General features: G+C 36.2%; 1 protein-coding gene across 1 annotated transcript in view; it reads left to right on the top strand.

Moving 5' to 3' along the window:
* Window positions 1–18,192, top strand: part of TBC1D32 (TBC1 domain family member 32) — an 83,605-nt gene that overhangs the window by 58,360 nt on the left and 7,053 nt on the right. The window contains exons 28-31 of the mRNA XM_040598760.1: window positions 5,632–5,715; window positions 14,764–14,833; window positions 15,631–15,746; window positions 16,681–16,835. Of these exons, the coding sequence (XP_040454694.1) occupies window positions 5,632–5,715; window positions 14,764–14,833; window positions 15,631–15,746; window positions 16,681–16,835 (425 nt within the window). The remainder of the gene's footprint in view (window positions 1–5,631; window positions 5,716–14,763; window positions 14,834–15,630; window positions 15,747–16,680; window positions 16,836–18,192) is intronic.

Here is an 18,192-nt window from a genome sequence, read left to right on the forward strand (position 1 = left end):
GGATTATCTAGGCTGTAGTTTCAAAAAGACAAATGGGGTAACTGCATTAGATCGCCATTCTGACTTGATTCTCAGAGGCGCCTATTCTTCTCTTTAAGAAGAATATAGATTCTCTAAGCTCCATTTGCTCTTCTAAAATATGGACTAAATTTTCTACCTCAAAGATCACTCAGATCTTTGTCTGTGGTCTGCTCTCGTTCTTTAGTATGACCAATGTAAAAATACTGCGTTCACAGAAGAGGTTTTTAGAATAATACAAAAAAAGACGTTTACCTTTTTATGTCCTTGATTTTTCCAGGAAGCTTGTTTCAGAATTAGGGTGGAACAGTGAGTTTTTACACGTTATGCAGGAAGAACAATTGCAGATCAAAACTTCTTTCTTCTGTCCCCAGACCAGTTTGGAGCAACTTCGTAGGAATATCCTGTAAGCAGTGTAAATGCACGTGAACGTGCATGCGTGTGTGTGATGATTATAACATTTGATTAGGATTTGAAAGGCTGTTTTTTCCATTAGTAAAGAAGATACAAGTATCTTGTTGTAAGATATGCAACCTTCATCTCTAATGGAAGCACTGTCAGAATCTTTATTTTCTTGGTTTCTTCTTTTCAAAGAAAATGCAGGTTGTTCCTTTGCCATTACAATATGCAGTAATTGAAAGTCTCTCCTATCATCTTAGGAATTCAAAATTTTCCTCCTTATTGTTGCCATTAAGAATGGAATTGACAGCTATGTTTTTCATAGATTTATTGAACTGAAGTATGGTCAATGGAGTTGAAAATTTCTGACAGTACTCTTACAAGTAAGTCAGCTGTCCAAGGTTTTCACTCTTGAATTTTTAACCATTAATATAAGTCAAGCAGGACTACTGTTAACTCTTAAGAAAGTGATTTTTTCTTTTAAACTCCTCTGAAGCATCTGTGAGTTGGTGTAGAATATGATCCAATAATACTGACATTAGAGGACCTAGAAAAATCTGATGGTTTTCACAGTTTTTGACCTTTCTGGCTTAAACCTTTCAGAGTAGAAATTAGATAACCTCTCATGGTGGTTACCTATTAAAACAGTTTTAATCACATGAATTTTTTTAATTAGTGTTCTTATGCAGTTCAGAAGCCATTTTCAATACCTTCCTTTTGTACATTAGTTCTTCAAGGGGAAAACCATAATCCTGCAGGAATTCAGCTGTTTTATGAGCATACTGCAATCATTTAGGGAATTTTAAAGCCCTTTCATTTATTTTGTATATGATTACACACTCCTACATTAAAATTCCCTTTATTTTGGATGTGTGGATTAAATTTGCATGAGGTAATTGCCAGTCTCTTAAAAACTTCAATGTTAATACAGCCAAGCTACCATAATTTAAGAAAATCAACATTTTCACTGAGTTGGTCTACCTCTGAACATAACCTCTGCAGGAGAATGTGGGCTTTTACAATACTGACTATACTATACAATGAACTTTCCTAAATTGCTTTTGTCTACTTTTCCAGTTAAAGGAAAAATCACTGAGCCAGTTCCCACCCTTATAAAGATTTTCAGGGAGTGTCCAAAGGCAGCTAAATGATTTAGGATTGAAAGACAAAAATTAAAGTAACTACTTGTCATTTCACCTGGTTAACCACATTTTTTTTGATAAATTTTTACGCATGTTTCTTCCTCTCTTAAGACTTGATTAAAAGCTTTTCAAAGATCAAAGGCACTTAGATGAATACTTTCAAATGGTGGAAGTAAAGTTAATGCTTTGGTTTCAAAAAACTGCTTAGCACTTGAGCTGTCACTTCTGTTAACTCAAGCACTGAACTGTAATATTTGACTGCTAAGTCAAGCATGTGGATGCCTTCCAACAAAAAGGGAAGAGGTATACAATGTTCTGATTTGGTTTTAAATTTTCTGAATTATGTGCTATTTTAGTCTTTTTAGTTGCTGTTTCTTATTATAGTATGGCATACGGGGCCAGTTCTTTTTAATGTCTTTATCTGTGGTCTGGACAAGGGGATTGAGTGCACCCTCAGTAAGCTTGCACTTGCTCAAGCTGGGGGGAAGTGTTGATCTGCTTCATGGCAGGAAGGCTCTGCAGGGGGATCTGGGCAGGCTGGACTGATGGGCTGAGGCCAATTTTATAAGGTTCAACATGGAGAAGTGCTGGGCCCTGCACCTGGGTCACAACAACCCCATGAAACACTACAGGCCTGGGGCAGAGTGGCTGGAAAGCTGCCCAGAAGAAAAGGACCTGGGGGTGTTGGTCGACTGACTGAGTATGAGCCAGCAGTGTGCACAGGTGGCCAAGAAGGCCAACAGCATCCTGGCTTGTATGAGAAAGAGTGTGTCCAGCAGGAGTAGAGCAGTGATCGTCCAGCTGTACTTGGCACTGGTGAGGCTGCTCCTCGGATACTGTGTTCAGTCTTGGGCCCCTCACTGCAAGGTGGATGCAGAGGTGCTGGAACTTTTCCAGAGAAGGGCAATGAAGCTGGTGAGGGGTCTGGAGCACAAGTGTTAGGAGTGGCTGAGGGAGCTGGGGTTGTTTAGCCTGGAGGAGATTCAAGGAGACCTTATAACTCTCTACAACTATCTGGAAGGAGGTTGTAGGCAGGTGGGGGTAGGTCTTCTCCCAGATAACAAGTGACGGGACAAGAAGAAATGGACTTAGTTTATGCTAGGGGAGGTTTAGACTAGATATCAGGAAAAATATTTTTAACTGGAAGTGTGGTGAAGCATTGGAACAGGCTGCCCAGGGAAGTGGTGGAATCACTATCTGTGGAGGTGTTAAAAAAATGCATAGATGTGGTGCTTAGTGGCATGGTGTAGTGATGGACTTGGGTTAGTTAGATGTTAGATGGACTTGTAGTGATGGCAGTCCTGGGTTAATGGTTGGGCTTGATGATCTCAAAGGTCTTTTCCAACCTAAATGATTCTACGATTCTACAGTGCAGTGACAGTACTAATAGTCATATAGTAAACATCTAGCTAGTTACAAATTTTAATTTCTTGGTTTTGCTATCTACTGATCCAGGTATAGACATATTTGCTCATTTTACACAAATAGTTGTGATATTGTTTGTTGACCAAATTCCACTAAGCATATTAGTGAAGATTAGTGAGATTATTTATTTTCTTTATTCTCACAAAATGAATAAACTGTTAGTCTTCTATAAAACTGCCTTTTGCTAGTCCCATGTGGTTTATTAACTAGGTTTAAAAATAGCTATATTATGTTTAATTAGCCGTTTCTTCTCTCCATAAAAATTCATAAGAATATAAATTACACATGTAATGTTTTCTTTGATTTAGTAGTCCTTTGCAATGCAAAATTAATTTTGTGATTGCTGAAGTTGGCTACTCTAACTATAAATCCGAGTTTAGCTGTTGTAGTGAAACTTTTTTCCCCTTTGCCTCACCCATCAACGCAGTGTCATGGTTTAACCCTGGCTGCACCACGCAGCTGCTCGCTCAATGCCACTTGCCCAGAGAGGTTGGGAGGAGAATCGGAAAGGAATGTAAAACTTGAAGATTGAGATAAGAACAATTTAATAGGTAAAGCAAAAGTCATGCACAAAGCAAAGCAAACCAAGGAATTCATTCAGCACTTCCCATGGTCAGGCAGGTGTTCAGCCATCCCCAGGAGAGCAGGGCTCCATCGTGCGTAATGGTTACTCGGGAAGACAAATGCCATAATGCTAGATATCCCCCCCTTACTTGTTCTTCCCCCAGCTTATATACTCAGCACGACATCCCGTGGTATGGAATACCTCTTTAGGTGGTTCAGGTCAGCTGCCCTGGCTGTGTCCCCTCCCAGTTTCCCGTGCCCCTCCAGCCCTCTTGCTGGCAGGGCCTGAGAAACTGAAAAGTCCTTGACTCAGTATAAACATCACCCAGCACCAACCAAACCCATCAGTGCTGTCAGCATTGTTCTCACCGCAAATCCAACTCACAGCACTGCACTAGCTACTGAGAAGAAAATTAACTCCATCCCAGCTGAAACCTGAACACATAGTAATACCAAAACTCAAACTTTTGAAAACTTTTCCTAGACGCATTCAATATAAATAAATTTCTGTAAATATTTTAGACAACTAATCAAGAAAAAAATAATCATGATTTAATGTCAGTATTAACTTAATAAGTATTAACGGTTGGAAGGAGTTAATTGCCTTTATGATATGTTTTTCTTTATTATTTTTCTGACTAACAAGCATCGGACTGTGGGTGGAGGTTCTGTCTTCCTCCTCACGCATGAAGAGCTTGCACTGCAGCGTGCTGTGTTAGTTTTCCTGTCAGCAAGGCTAGTTTAAGAGTTTTCTCCATGAAAGTTCAAACCAGTTCAAAGGTTCCTCCATTGCCATCTCCACCACAGATTGTTATGCCTTACTTGTTTGTGCAGCTAGCCATGAAACTGGTTAGTGGAATCATTCAGTCTAAAACCAGCAAACCTACCTGTGGGTGCATGGAATCATGTGCAGGAATGGAGGACCAGGGCTAAAGCTTCAGTGCTATTAAACTGTGGTGCTACCAAGGAAATGGTAACATGCAGTCTTAAAACAAGAAATCTCATGGGTGACAGCAGTCATTACTCTTTAAATACAGTTCCTTGCTTTGCATTATTGTGAAAAAGTTATACTACAATTCTTTAAATCCTGTTTATCATGACAACAGCAGCTGTTTTGGGATAGCAGCATTTGGTTCTTAAAAATGTTAATTGTTCCTACTGTGAATTCTTAATATGGCTTATCTCAATATAGGCTTCCTCTATGCAGTGTATGTAACAGCTTCCTTGCGTCCTTTCTTTAAACCTCTAAGGTGGGATCTGCTCAGTTGCAGTATCCTGAAATCTGCAGAATTTAGGAATCAGGAATGGGTTTTGCTAATGATTTGTCATGGAGATTTCTCGCTGACTTCCTGACTAACATCCTGATAAGCTGAGAGATACGATTACCTGCACAGTGACCAGATGTCAGCATCTGACTTACCTATGCAGTGTCTGCACACTCAAAGTTCCATGTCAAGAACTGAGTAAGAACATTATAGTCATTGTAAAATACAGAATTTCCCAAAGTACCTGTTCCTGTTGCTTAATTCCAAGTGAATAATTTTTATCTTGTGATGGCATACATGGTGGTACATAATTTTTATTTGTAACTGCCCTTCATTTACTTTTGTTAGCATCATTTTGGGCTGGCGTGTGTTTTTTGTTGTATATAGGTTGCTGCATTTTTGTTTGTTTGCTGTTTGTTTGTTTGTTTGTTTGTTTTTACATTCTTTCCTGTTTACATACACAGACAAACGTGGTAGGATATTGTAGTTTAATTATAGTTAATTTTCATTTCATGTTGAAACCATGTAACAAAATTCTGAAGTAATCTTTGGAGAACATTAAGACAATATGTGATTCTCTTTCCGTTTACACTGAATATGTTTTCAGTAAAACTATTAAAAATTAATTTAAGGTAGGAATGGTGTTAGGAATGCAGAAGCACAATGCATGCTTTGAACTGTTCCCCCAGAAAATCATGAATAAACATGCAGGTATTCAAATACCTTTACTTTCTCACATATTGTCATTTTGTTAGGTAATGTAGGTCCATATTTTGTTTGTTGCCTCTAATGTTTTAATGGGCTTTTACTTTTTGCAGTTTTGGCTGAATTAATTGAAAAGTTCGTGTCACATCTTTCTGAAAGCCAATTGGATTGTTATTTCAGCACAGGAAACTATGAAGGTCAGTTTCCTAATTATTGATTGCCATGCAGCTCTTCATATTTAAATTATTTTCCTTCTAAATGTATCTATAACATTTTGAGGGTTGTTTAAAATGTTCTTTAACAGCTCAGGAAGTCATCACTTAACTGGTGGGATATTTCCTCACTTTGGAAGCAAAAGATGATGTGCTTAAGTAAACAGTACAGATGATAATTTGCAATGGGCTTTCACATTTCTGTATGTGTAATGGAAAGATGGAGATGCGGGACAGGTGAGGGAATGATTCAAAGTATTTGTTGACATTATTATAGCATCATTTGCAAAGCTGGTGGCATAAATGTTTAAGATGGTATAAGCAATCTGGCTCACCTTTCGAAAGCCCCATAATATATAATTACTCAAAGGTATATGCAATTTATTAAAGAACTGCTATTGTTGGCAGAGTAATCTTGAGTATTAGTTTTTTGCAGGTGTTATCTTTACAGCCAAAAATAAAGGATGAATGTTAAAGTTAATTTATTCTGAGTATAAAGCAATACATTTTAATGTTTTGAAGGACTAGCAAAATCAGAAGATTTAGAAGTGTTGTTAATGCCTGCTGGAAAATGCACTTTCATTCTTTTCTATCTGTCCAGGACATTTCTCTTAGGTTGTAGTTCAGTCATTTTGAGTACTTACTCTGCCACTGACTCTGGAGAACCAAGTCTGCTTTGGGGAGAGCCTGTTATTTATACTGATATTTTATCCTCACATACATAGGATGCAAATATAGTGTCCTTGGAGACTTCAGATTCGACTTTGAAGTTTCAAAGATAAAACCCCTTTAGTAATTTAGAAGATCTTATTCTTTTATGTAGTGGCCTTTACCTTCTGAGAGCTTGCTAATGAAATACTTTTAATTTTATTTGAGAATGTCTGTCTTTGCTTAATGAAGAGAATTGCTGAAGTGACAGTTCTTCTTGTCACTATTTTATTTTTCCTTGAAAGATCCATAAAGGATTTTTTGTTGTCCTGCATTAGTTTGTCATTTACTTTTCAACTTCTCAGGAGGCATAATAAGCAATAAAAATCTTTTCATGGAGTCATAAGACTTGCTATATACATATTTCTGACACTCACCAGTTCAAGTTATGATTTTGATTGTTACTTTAAAAGTCCACATAATGTATTCGTGAGGTAAATGATTTATTTGACACCTAGACTGCCCCTCTTGCTCCTTTCTGCACATTTCTTTTTAGGTTGCAGTTCAAAGTATCACACAATCTCCAACGATATGGAAGGTCCAGGTGTAGTTTTCTGTCTTGAGGAATGCCTATCTCACATTTCTTTGGACAACAGTATAGCCCAGAGACCTAGCTTTTGAAGGTTATCTTAGTGTTCCCTGTTCATAAAACAGGAAGACGCACATCGTTTGAATAAGGCAAAAGCTAACTAGAGAAGGAGCAGACATCTAACTGTGCAACCTCCAAGTGGATGCCTTGCCCAGCGAAGACAGCATCCTGCTGTTTCTTACTCATACAGCTAAGTACTTCCATCTGTTGTGGAAGAACTCTAATGAAGGGAAGCAGTAGTCCATACTCTGTTCACTTAGATGTTGAGTACCTTAGTTTCAATCCACTCTTTTCAACTTCTTGTTCAAAGCTAGGATTTAAAAAACATGCAGGGAGGTTTATCCTGGATCTTCTACTTCATTGATTTCACCATGAACCATTGATTAGGTGCCAGTGGCAATGAGAATACATTATTTTTCTAAAATTAAACTTTCTAGAAACACCAGGTTTGAAAATCCTGTGCAATTGCACTCTTTAAATTAGTTATTTTTAGAACATGAAGTCCCAAAAAAAGGCACAGAAACAAAACAAAGATAACATAGTAAAAGCCTCAAGTCTTGATTTTCTTGAGCCTGACAGATTTTCTATCCATTTGTATCTTCTGAATATTTTTTTCATTTAGTCTTATACAGACACTATTGAACGTTAATTCTGGATAAGTTTGCCCGTTCAGTTCTCAAATAAAAGCTCCAAAATGTAAAGGGTTGTCTGATGGTGTTCCATGTGCTTTAATGAAGAGGAGCTTAGAAATGGGAGAATGAGAAGCCTTCTCAAGGACAGTCAGTGGTCTGGTGGTAAGAAACTGATGTAAAATGTAGACAAAGGGCTGTTGTTGCCTTAATGGTTTCTTTCCATATCAGCAACACCATTATCACAGATTTTTTTTGTGCTGAGTTCTCCGGTTCAGGAAGGAGTGTTGCTCAGGCAAACAGTGTATGTTTCATCAAGGATTTCTTCTAAGTTTTTCAGGAAGATAGCTACTAAAATGTCAGTACGTTTTTCAGACAAGTGTAGCAGTGAGAGTTGTCCAGGGAAACTAGTTTAGACCAATAAATTCATACTGATTAACATGAAAGTGAAAGAAAAATCTGGCTCTAAAATTGAATATATTATCATACTCCACTCTGGAATAGTAAAAGGGTTTGGTTGTAAGAATTAGGTGTGTGATGTGGCTAAATTTACACTCACTTCATGTTCTTTTATGCATAATAAAACGTATAGTGTGGTCTTCCTGTGGAGACAGGGAAGGTACTTTGAGAACCCAAGTCAGTATTATGCTTCCTGTGTTTGTTACAGAAGGGACAAACACAACATGGTTGAATCTTTATCAAACCTTATTTACTTAAATTTAGGTTTCTCACTGGCTGAATAATGATTGATCAGATTTGTGTACATTTACCAGGGTTTTATGCTAATGCGTATGAAGGGTTGGAATTTCTCCAAGGAGAACAATTAATTATTGAATGCCATGTTATTTCACAGTGTCTTTTCCATGTATGTATGTGTAAACACTATTTAAGCTAAATCCTAAAACTGCTCTAACAGTAGAGACATTTTTCTGAATTAGGTAAAGCTAATGACTTGTTACAAGGTAAACTATATTCCAGATGCATCTTTCTAGCTGCACATCTAAGCAAGCCAAATGTGCACTTGGCATTTGTGTGTGTCCACCATTCTGTTGAATAAATTGGAGTCTGAGAAACTGAAAAACAATTTCTAATAGTTGTTTAATTTTAATGAAGGGAAGCCACAATTTTCATGAAAGTGGATTCAGTACAGTGCATAGATATTCAATGTTTATCATGTTTCTTGAAATGAGAAATCGATTATCTTAAAAAATGACAGCTTTCTAAACCTGTAGGTGGTTGTAATTAGAATAACACTGTCATCCATCTGCTGTGGAATCCCTCAGGATTTCAGTCCATTATAAAATTTGCAAATATGGAAAAATCAAATTAGTTTGGGTTTTTATCATTTTCAAGATAAGAGAGAAGGAAAATATCTGATAAACCACTATGCAGTTACAGTGTTTAATTATAAACAGTGACACAAATTTTACTTGAAGTTTACTTTCTGCTGGCAGCAATGATACAGCTGTGATTTGGATTCAGATGAGTATAATAATGTACAATGTGTACATTAAATGTTAATGAACTCTATCCTCTTTCCTGGAATTAATACTTTCTAGTTTGCTTTTATTTTTCTTTCTTCTTAAAAAAAACCCAAAACATTGAAAACCAAATCGTTGATGTCTAGCTGTAACATGAACAGCATGGCAAGAAACTGAAATTTGGTATGGTAGTAAAATAGGCATTATGCATTAGGGATATGGAGTTTCTAGAATAGTCGCTTGCTCTTCCTGTTAGCAAATTCCAGTTAATTGCAACATAAATGCTTTGTAGAAATGTATTAATTTTCTCAAGATTCCAACAAACCCATTTCTCAAAGAATTCCACTTGCAGAGTCATCTAATAGGTTGGTGTCTAAACTTCTTAACTAATCTCTGCAATGTGCTGTAGACTACCCAAACTTGGGAATGCTACGACCTTTCAGGATCAACTGTTTTTTTCTGGTAGCTCTGGTTGTGCAGATGACCTTGCAGTTCAGTTCTCTATTTCCACTGGACTCTGTCTCTGAAACAGCTCTGCCATGTGCTGCCAAATGGATAGATCTGCAGGGATCTCAGGTCTTGGCCATAAAACTCAAATGTCATGGTGTGTTCTTTCTCTGGATGAGGCTTAGTTCTCCAGCTGAACAAAATCTCATAGGAACTTTCTACCATTCCATTTAACGAGTTCTTAATCTTCTAAGGGTCAGGTGGATTGGGTAATGAACTGAGAAATTTTAAAAACACCAATGGGAAGCTATCAGTGTAGAGCTGATCAGAAGGAGTAGCAAAGGGGAAATACAGGACTATAACCGCAAACTGGACTGAAAGGGAAGGAGAAGGAAGGGCAGTCTTCTTTCTGCATCATTTGATGAATGGAATTCTTGAAATACGGGTGCCCACTTTAAAGATGCTGTTAGCAAAAAGCTTTTTGCCTTTTGCCAATTTGCATGTAATTGGACTGCAAATGTTGTTCATTCTTAATAATGTTGCTGCCAAAAATAGCCTGAGTATTTGTGATGTCCAATGCTTGAAGTTCCACAATGTCAGTTTGTATGGGGAAAGCCAAAGACTAGAGATCTGATAGCGAACATAATTACATGCTTCATTTCAAAATGTCTGCAGAAATTACGCAGACGGCTCTGGCCATCATGGAATTTTCAACTGTTTAGTGTTACTTATGTGGTTACTTTGAATCAAAAGTATTTTCAATCCATACAAGGAAACCTAGTCTTTCTTACTATCACCAAAGTTAAAATTTAACATTCATTAACATTTTGTAGAGGTTATATAGCTAAAAAAAGTTTTTCCTGGGCAGCAGGAAGTGAAAAAGCTAAATTAATAATGTGAGGGACAGCTTTAGTAATTTTCTTCACTTAACACAAAAGGGAAGCCAGTAGTTTCTTTGGGGTAACAGTAGTTAAACAGGGAAATAAAATTAATTATTACCTAAAGACCATTTAAGTTGTATGAAATACACTGTAAAGCTGTTTCAGCTTGGCAGCATGTCATTTCAGTATGAATACAATGTAGCCCATTTTCTGACTTAAACACATAAAAGTTTCTTCATGGTAAGAGGGAAAATTAATAAAAAAGTCATCTTTGATGTGAGTTGTAAAGTTGATTGAAGTCTGTGTGTGCCAGTTAACTTACTCTGAAGTGTTTGTAGCTATAGATTGAGTTTAATAATAATATGTAAATGTCTGCAAAACATGCCGTATGGGTTATTCGTTTTTGTGAATGCTACAAAACATTTGGAGACGTACTGCCTACTGAAGTGCTTGAAATGGGCATGATCAGAGTTAGTACAAATGATCAGTCATGACCTCTAAGCAAGGAGACACTGAGATTGATTGAAGAATTCTCCCCATCTTCCCTTCACGCTGTTCTTCCCATTCTCCCTAATCCCTTTTGACATTTACCCTTTGCTCAGAGTTTTGCAGGAAGACTTGAAAGATAAAACCATAGAAGACAATCAGCCCATTTGTTCCTGTTGACACAAGATGAAAACCTTCACATTCCTTTCCATCACTAGGTTTTGTTCTGCAATAAATAAATAAATAAATAAGGTCCCTGCCTGTCCTCAGGATCCACCTGATTTGCATCTGGAACTATGCAGGATGCACAGGATCTCTTCTCTTTAAAGATGAGGACTAGATAGGCAAGGGCAGTGAAGCATGCCTTACCTAGGAGTCCCAGATGTAGGCTGACTGAACCAGGTGGGACAAGTTGCTCACTGAGGCCCCTCCACCTTTTTTTGCCTTGCCCCCTACCCTCACTGCTCCCCCCACTCAAGCAGCAGAGGTCCTAATTCTCTTGGTTTGGTTCTCTGTGGAACACTGGAACTGATGTAGAGGTGGAAAGGTTGGAAACAAAAGGAAGATAGCCAAGTCATAAAACAAAATATTTCTTTGTTATAGAAAAAGATAATGCTCTACAATTTTTCACATGTAATGTTCTGCTCTTTCTTTAAAGTTATCACTGACAATTAATAGTTTGCGGTCTTTGGTGTTTCAAAGGAAGCAGTTTCTCTTTTGAATGAACAAGAATATGTTAGATAGTAGATTTAAAAGCAGATTTGAGAGTAGGGATACCAATATTTCTTATGATTAGCATATCTGAAGTGTGTGCAGTAGGTTGCTAATATAAAGACCAGTTGCATGACTAAAAATGGCAAAAAAAAAAAATAAATCATTTACACTTAAAAATGGTCCATAGTTACTGCTGTGGGGTTTTAAATGCATTTTAGAATGAGAGATAAACTCAACTTTCTGTTAGAATATTTTTTCTTTTAAATTGTAAATCAACTCCTGGAGAATTCTAATATCCTTCAAGTGACTTAATTTCTATTTTACAATGGTTTACATTTTTAAAGAAAGGCATGTAAAATGCCTGTTCAACACTGTATTTTTTTAATTAGATAAATAAAAAGGAAGCTGCCAAAGCATGTTGTTCATTCCATTAGCCACAGTGCTGTACCATGTGTTATGTAATTCACAATTCACAATTCAGAGAGGTGTTCTGTCCTTTGTTTCATTCTTTAGAGAATTGGTCTGTCAATGCCTTTGTTATGAAACCCATTGTATTTCGAGGCGGTTATATCAGGTGTATTGATAAGTGTCTGTCAAATGAGTTCTACAGAAAATTACATTCAGTGTATTAAATCAGGGGTATGAGTATCATTACAACAGTACAGCCACAACATACTCCTGTAATCTTACTAGTCAAACTTTTATCCATGGATTGCAATATGCAGTGTTTCAATATTCCCCGTATTGTTAATAACAATTTTCTAAGCTTAATGAACCATTTAAAGTTTCCAGGTCCAGTTTTTAATCAGTGGGAAGTAGTCCTTTGTGTATTCTAAATGACTTTATAGTTTTCTAAAGCATAGTCTTCCCAGTCTACTAATTGGTAAATGAAATGGAAAATCAAAACTTTTGACCCAGGAAAAAGAGTGCCAGTTTTCATGTTCCCATTGTGACTTGTGGATTGACAGCAACTTGACTGCCTAGTGTATGGAGCTATGATTATATCAAACACACTGGTGTACAAAAGCAAGAATTTTTGCCTTGATGAGGTGCTATGTAATATATAATTATTTTTAGTTCCAAACTCTATGTTAATTTTATCTTTGTTCACAATGCTGGGCAACATATCAAAAGGAAAGCTGATAGGGAGAAAACTCTTTTCAGTGACTAAGAAATCATTACAACAGAGAAGAAAAGGCAATGAAAATCAATGAAATTGCATTCTTGTAATGTTAATGGGAAATAAGCATACAGTACTTGCTGTGAACAGTTACAGAATGGAAACTGGGCTCAGATTGTGGGTTGTGATACAGCTGTTCCTCATTATACCCTTGCTGGACTGGGATACCAGCTCCTGCGTTGCTGCCCACAGGAGAATCCACCTCAAAACGGAGACAGAGCTTCTTTCTGGCTTAGAGGGTGTTATACTGCTTGCCTCTCTCCTGCCATTGAATACGGTCATGTTAGGACTGAATTAGCCTTTAGTCATAACCAACACATTCCAGTTCCCCCTGGTTTCTAGGACATAAGTACGCCTCTTGCCTTCACAGTTGCACACAGGAACCTGAAAAGTAGTTGGCTCTAGTGTGGTAATTGCAGCCTGAGTAAACAGGTAACTTGGAACAGGAGCCGTAAAAATATATGAACTGTTTCGTTCATCTCCATGGTTGGTTCATCTCAAATGCCCTGTGATTTTATATGTATTCTTCCAAATACTGTGTTGCGGCTATGCTATGCAAAAGATATTTGAACTTCTGTTTTTTGGATAAGAAAAACCTCTCTGATGTGGGTTTGCTACTTGAGTCTCATCAGATTATTGAATAAATTCATTTTGCTGAAAGACCAGTTGATTTTTCTTACGTATAAATGTATTTGTCAAAAGTACAGAGTTAATTTCTCAGGACACTACACTTAGATCATTGTCCTCTATTAAAGTTATAATACAATGTGGGTTTTGTCTTACCATATTTCCTCTGCTGAATTATATTGCTTCATTGTCAAGTGTAATTTCACTGTATTGTTTTCTTCTTGAAAATTTCAGCCAACTTCATGTCAACCTGAGCAGATTGCTGCTTAATTTTTTTTTTTTTTTAACTTTAACAGCCTAGTTTTTTTACCAGGAATGTAGAGTGTTTACTTGAATTGGTAGCCAGGGAATCTTTCAGTTTGATTTATCTGTCTGAGGTGGATATAGAAAAAATGCATAGCAAGTTGCTGTGTGATCTGCTTAGATTTCTGCATTTATCACTTACATTAATGTATTTTAATTTCTGTTACCATGTTCTTTACATTTTTACCAAAATAAGTCAGTTGTTAGGGTTTGGGGTTTTTTAATTATTTATTTGTTTAATTTCTTTTTTGTTTTTATCAGTCTGAAAGAAGCATATTAAAGGTTTAAGCCCTCATCTTTGTAATTCGTTATTGGACTGTAGTTTTTTGTTGAGGTATAGTTATCTTAGATGGTATATGTACATGAGAGAAACAATGCCTATTTTTAATTGTATTTAGAATTTAAAATTTTGAGAAAATATTACAACAGAGATTGCTTTAATACATAATTTCTTATTTTGTCTAACAGATTTCTAATTTAAACAAATGCAGAAAATAAAATGTATATTACTGTTTTAAAGAACAATGCATAGAAACACAGGATTTTTAAAAATCCATCAGTTATACAGTTTTCTGTGATTCATATCAAAATAGAAATTTTGTTAATAAAATTGGTTTTCTAGCTTGGAGACTTTTAAGACCACTGGAATGGAAGAAAGTAGATGAGAAAATGCTTCTTTGTCTGATTCCTTGTCCAGAAAGGATAAAGCTCTACTAAGAAATGAGACTGAAAAAGATGTTGTTTACATCGTGCTGTAAAGATAACGATAACCATACTAACAGTGAAGATAAAGGTGATTTTAATAAAAAAAAAAAGTATATGAAGAATGCAGGTTCTTGATACATTCTTTGCCAACACTACTAAACTCATTTCAAATAAGAAACAGTTGTTCAGAATTGATATTCATACATGAAAGAAGCTTTACATTAGTATTCAGGCAAAATATTTTTTATCTTAATACCTTATTACATTTTTTGTTTTGTTTTAGCCGTGGATGCTGCTGTGAAGAAAGAAAGCCTTTCATCTGTGCAGCAGCTTGGTGTTGAAATGACAGTCAGGTACCTGGTATTAAAGTATTTCCCCAGTGTATTTCTGTGATTTGTTTGATTTTCATGGGATGACTTTAATGATACTTAATCCATCAGCTCAGTGCTTTATACTGTTTAAATCTAAAAATCATCTTTAAGAAAATGAGTTCTAACTTTGAAAATGAAAAAGGTATTAGTGCATAACCTATATAATCTGTAAAGATAATTTAATTATTATCCTTTATTGTTGTAAAGGCTAATTGTAACTTGTTAGTAATGTTTACCATAAAGTTACATTATCCTGAGTTATGTGTCTTTTTTCCTCATATTACTTCTCTAAATGGTTCTGTTTAGCTAAGCTTAGTTATCTGCCATTTAAACAGTTTATTTGGCTTATAATTTGCGGAGCCGTGATGAAGAAAAAGCTAATGCCTGTACTTCCACAGATTGTTATCTTTAGCATTAATATTTGAACTCTAATGTTAATAATTACACATAATGGAATTGAGTAATGTATGTGAAGAAAATGAGTCATGTGTGTTAGAGTACTTGCTCCTTCCCACCACAGTCTCTAACACTGAAGTAAAAGGAATTTAGATGAGGAATTGTAATACTGAGTAGCAGATGTTTGGTGAGTATCCCTCCTAGGTTAAAGCATAACAGGTTTTAGTAAACTGTTTATGTGTATATCTACAATATAGTGTTTGTGATGAACAACACCATGACAACTTAACTTTCACAGGCCTGTTAAAAGTGAGTTCTTGCTTTTTGATTAATAAATAAAAAATATTTAACCATAGTTTTGGATTTAATTTTTTTTGTGCTAGATATGGAAAATACCTAAACTTGCTAAAAGAACATGCTGAAAATGGGCTGTACTTCGTGTTAATGAATTGTGAGAAATTTCTGAAACAGCAGCAAAGGACTGTGATATCCTCACTTTGTATCCTTTCTTGATGGCATAAATTATATTGCCTAAAAATGGCAGTGGAATTTGACCTCTTGCTGCGGGCTTTTGATGGTGGTGTAGATGCGTAATATGTACTGAAATAAAAACAAAAAATAAGACAGCACTTTTTTATTAAGCTAGACTGTACACCCAATGTAGTCAAGAAAATCTTCACCCTTTTGTTCCCATACTTTGTTTATATTGTGTTTCATTAATTTTGTAATAAACCATTTTAGAGTAGGTTCACATCTATCTGTGTGTAATATAGTCTGCGGCAATGCACCTTTGAGCATTAATGAGTATTTGTGATACTCCAACAATACGAACAGTTAATGATATAGCCCATGTAATGTGTGGCTGTAATCTGATCAATAGGAATGTTTTGACTTCTGACTCTTTTAGATCTACTGTGGAACTTATTTTTAAAAAAAACAGATACCCCTTTCCAACAAGCTTTGCTATATTCTTCAGGTATTTGACTTAACATATCACTATTAAAATACACTTCAGCTATATTAGTCAGAATATGTTTAATCTCTGCTTTAAAGCTTTTCTTTTACTTTATTCCCCCCCCCCAATCGTCACAACTCCTGTTCTCTTCCTCCACTGTTTTCCTTTCTTGTACTATAAGCACATTTGTTTTGGTGCAGGGTTTATTGCATTTACTTGGTTTTTGTTTCCTTTTGTTGATTGGGCTTGACTACTTATGGACTGGAAAAGATGTAGCTTAAATCGTTTCTCTTAATTCAGTTTGAGAGGCAGCAGTGCCTCAAAAAGCTGCATTCTGTGCAGCTGCATTCCCCTTTTCACACCTCCAACAAACCAGCTTTTGCCTCTGTGTGCGAGGGCCTGGGGAGGAGGAGGGCTGGAGTTCCTGCAGGACGGTGAAGCAGAGATCTCTGCCTGAGTTCCTTAACCTTCTCCACAGGCTGCTTGCAGGAGCGCTATGCTGGATACGACTGGTTTGCGTCTTCTGTGTTCCTCATAATGTCAGGGGATGGGGAGAAGACACTGAAGTTTCTTCAGCAATTTTCACATCTTCTTGTTTCAGCATTTCTCTGGCTGCCAAGACTGCATGTATCTGTAAGAACTGAAAAGCTGTTTCTTTCTGAAAAGCAGCTCTAGAAGTTTCTAAAGAAGACTTTGTTAATTCTCTGTTTTGGGTGGATTTTTTTAATGCATTAAGGTTTTATTACAGCCCTCTAACTGAATATGTGACACCAAAAAAGTCTCCTGGAAAAAATATAGATTTGACATTTGTGTAAATGGCTATTTGAAAGTAGTGAAATAACAGGTGGACTGATAGTAAAGGCAGTGTTATTGAATTTTAAAGCTCGCAGTAAAATAAACTTTATTCATGGCATTAAATTCTGTGTTGAAGGCTGCAATACTGTTGAATGTTGAATGACCTTCTTTTTATTATTACAGTGTGCAAGTCCATCCTTTTGATTTTTTTTTTAGTAAAACTTATCAGGTTTAAAATGTACTAAATACACTAGAATGTATTTAGTAAATTTTAAAAGTTATTACTGCCCAAATACTGAATGCTTGACAACTTAAAATTATTAGTATTTTGGATCAAGTTTGTAGTGTAGCAAACATCATTTCCATCTAGTTATTCTAACTATTTAAAACTTCCAGTTTTACTTTATACATTGTCACATTGTCTTGAACGTTTTGAACATGAACTATGAAATAACTGTAGTCTTTATGAGAAAACTGGGGAATAAGAAGCACGGGTTAGATTCTTTACCTCTTCTGCATGCAGGCTTCTGTATTAATATGAATTAGTCTGTCTTGTCACCAGAAGTGACTGTATTTGTCCACTCACCGCAGTGTCTCACCCTGAGGTTGTTCCAGCACTATGAAATTTTGCTCCATTGTATGAATATAGTGGTTCTGAACACTGTCAGTGCTCAGAACTTCAGTGTCATCTTGCATACAATAACTAGCCAGCACTGCAGGCAGGTTGCTGCAGTGCTAATGTTCATTCTCAGTACTTAAAAGAATTATTTTTCATAATATATCTTGAAAACACAACGAGAAAATTCAGTATTAACCTATTGTATAACTACCTTAATGTAAACTAAAATAAAATGTCAAAACATGAATGAGGGATTATCCAGCCATTAGATTGTGATGCTGCCTACCTCAGGAAGGAGGAAAATTCCAAAGGATGTACCTTGACCTAGCACTAAGCCAAGGATTCCACTGCCTAGAAACCATGCACTGGTGTTCAGAGCTTTCCATACTGATAAAACCTCTGTTTCTTTTGCTGCACAAAATAGAATTTCACTCATACCAGCCACACATACTGCAAAAGAACATGCACACAGAAAACAACTTCAAACACCATAGAAGTTCCACTGTATCTGCCAGTAAATGGGAGAGAAAAAAAAATCCGTCAGAAAGTAGTCTTTTTTTTCCTTCTGTTCTTTTG

The sequence above is a fragment of the Falco naumanni genome, chromosome 6 (assembly GCF_017639655.2).
Source record: "Falco naumanni isolate bFalNau1 chromosome 6, bFalNau1.pat, whole genome shotgun sequence".
Taxonomy (NCBI): domain Eukaryota; kingdom Metazoa; phylum Chordata; class Aves; order Falconiformes; family Falconidae; genus Falco; species Falco naumanni.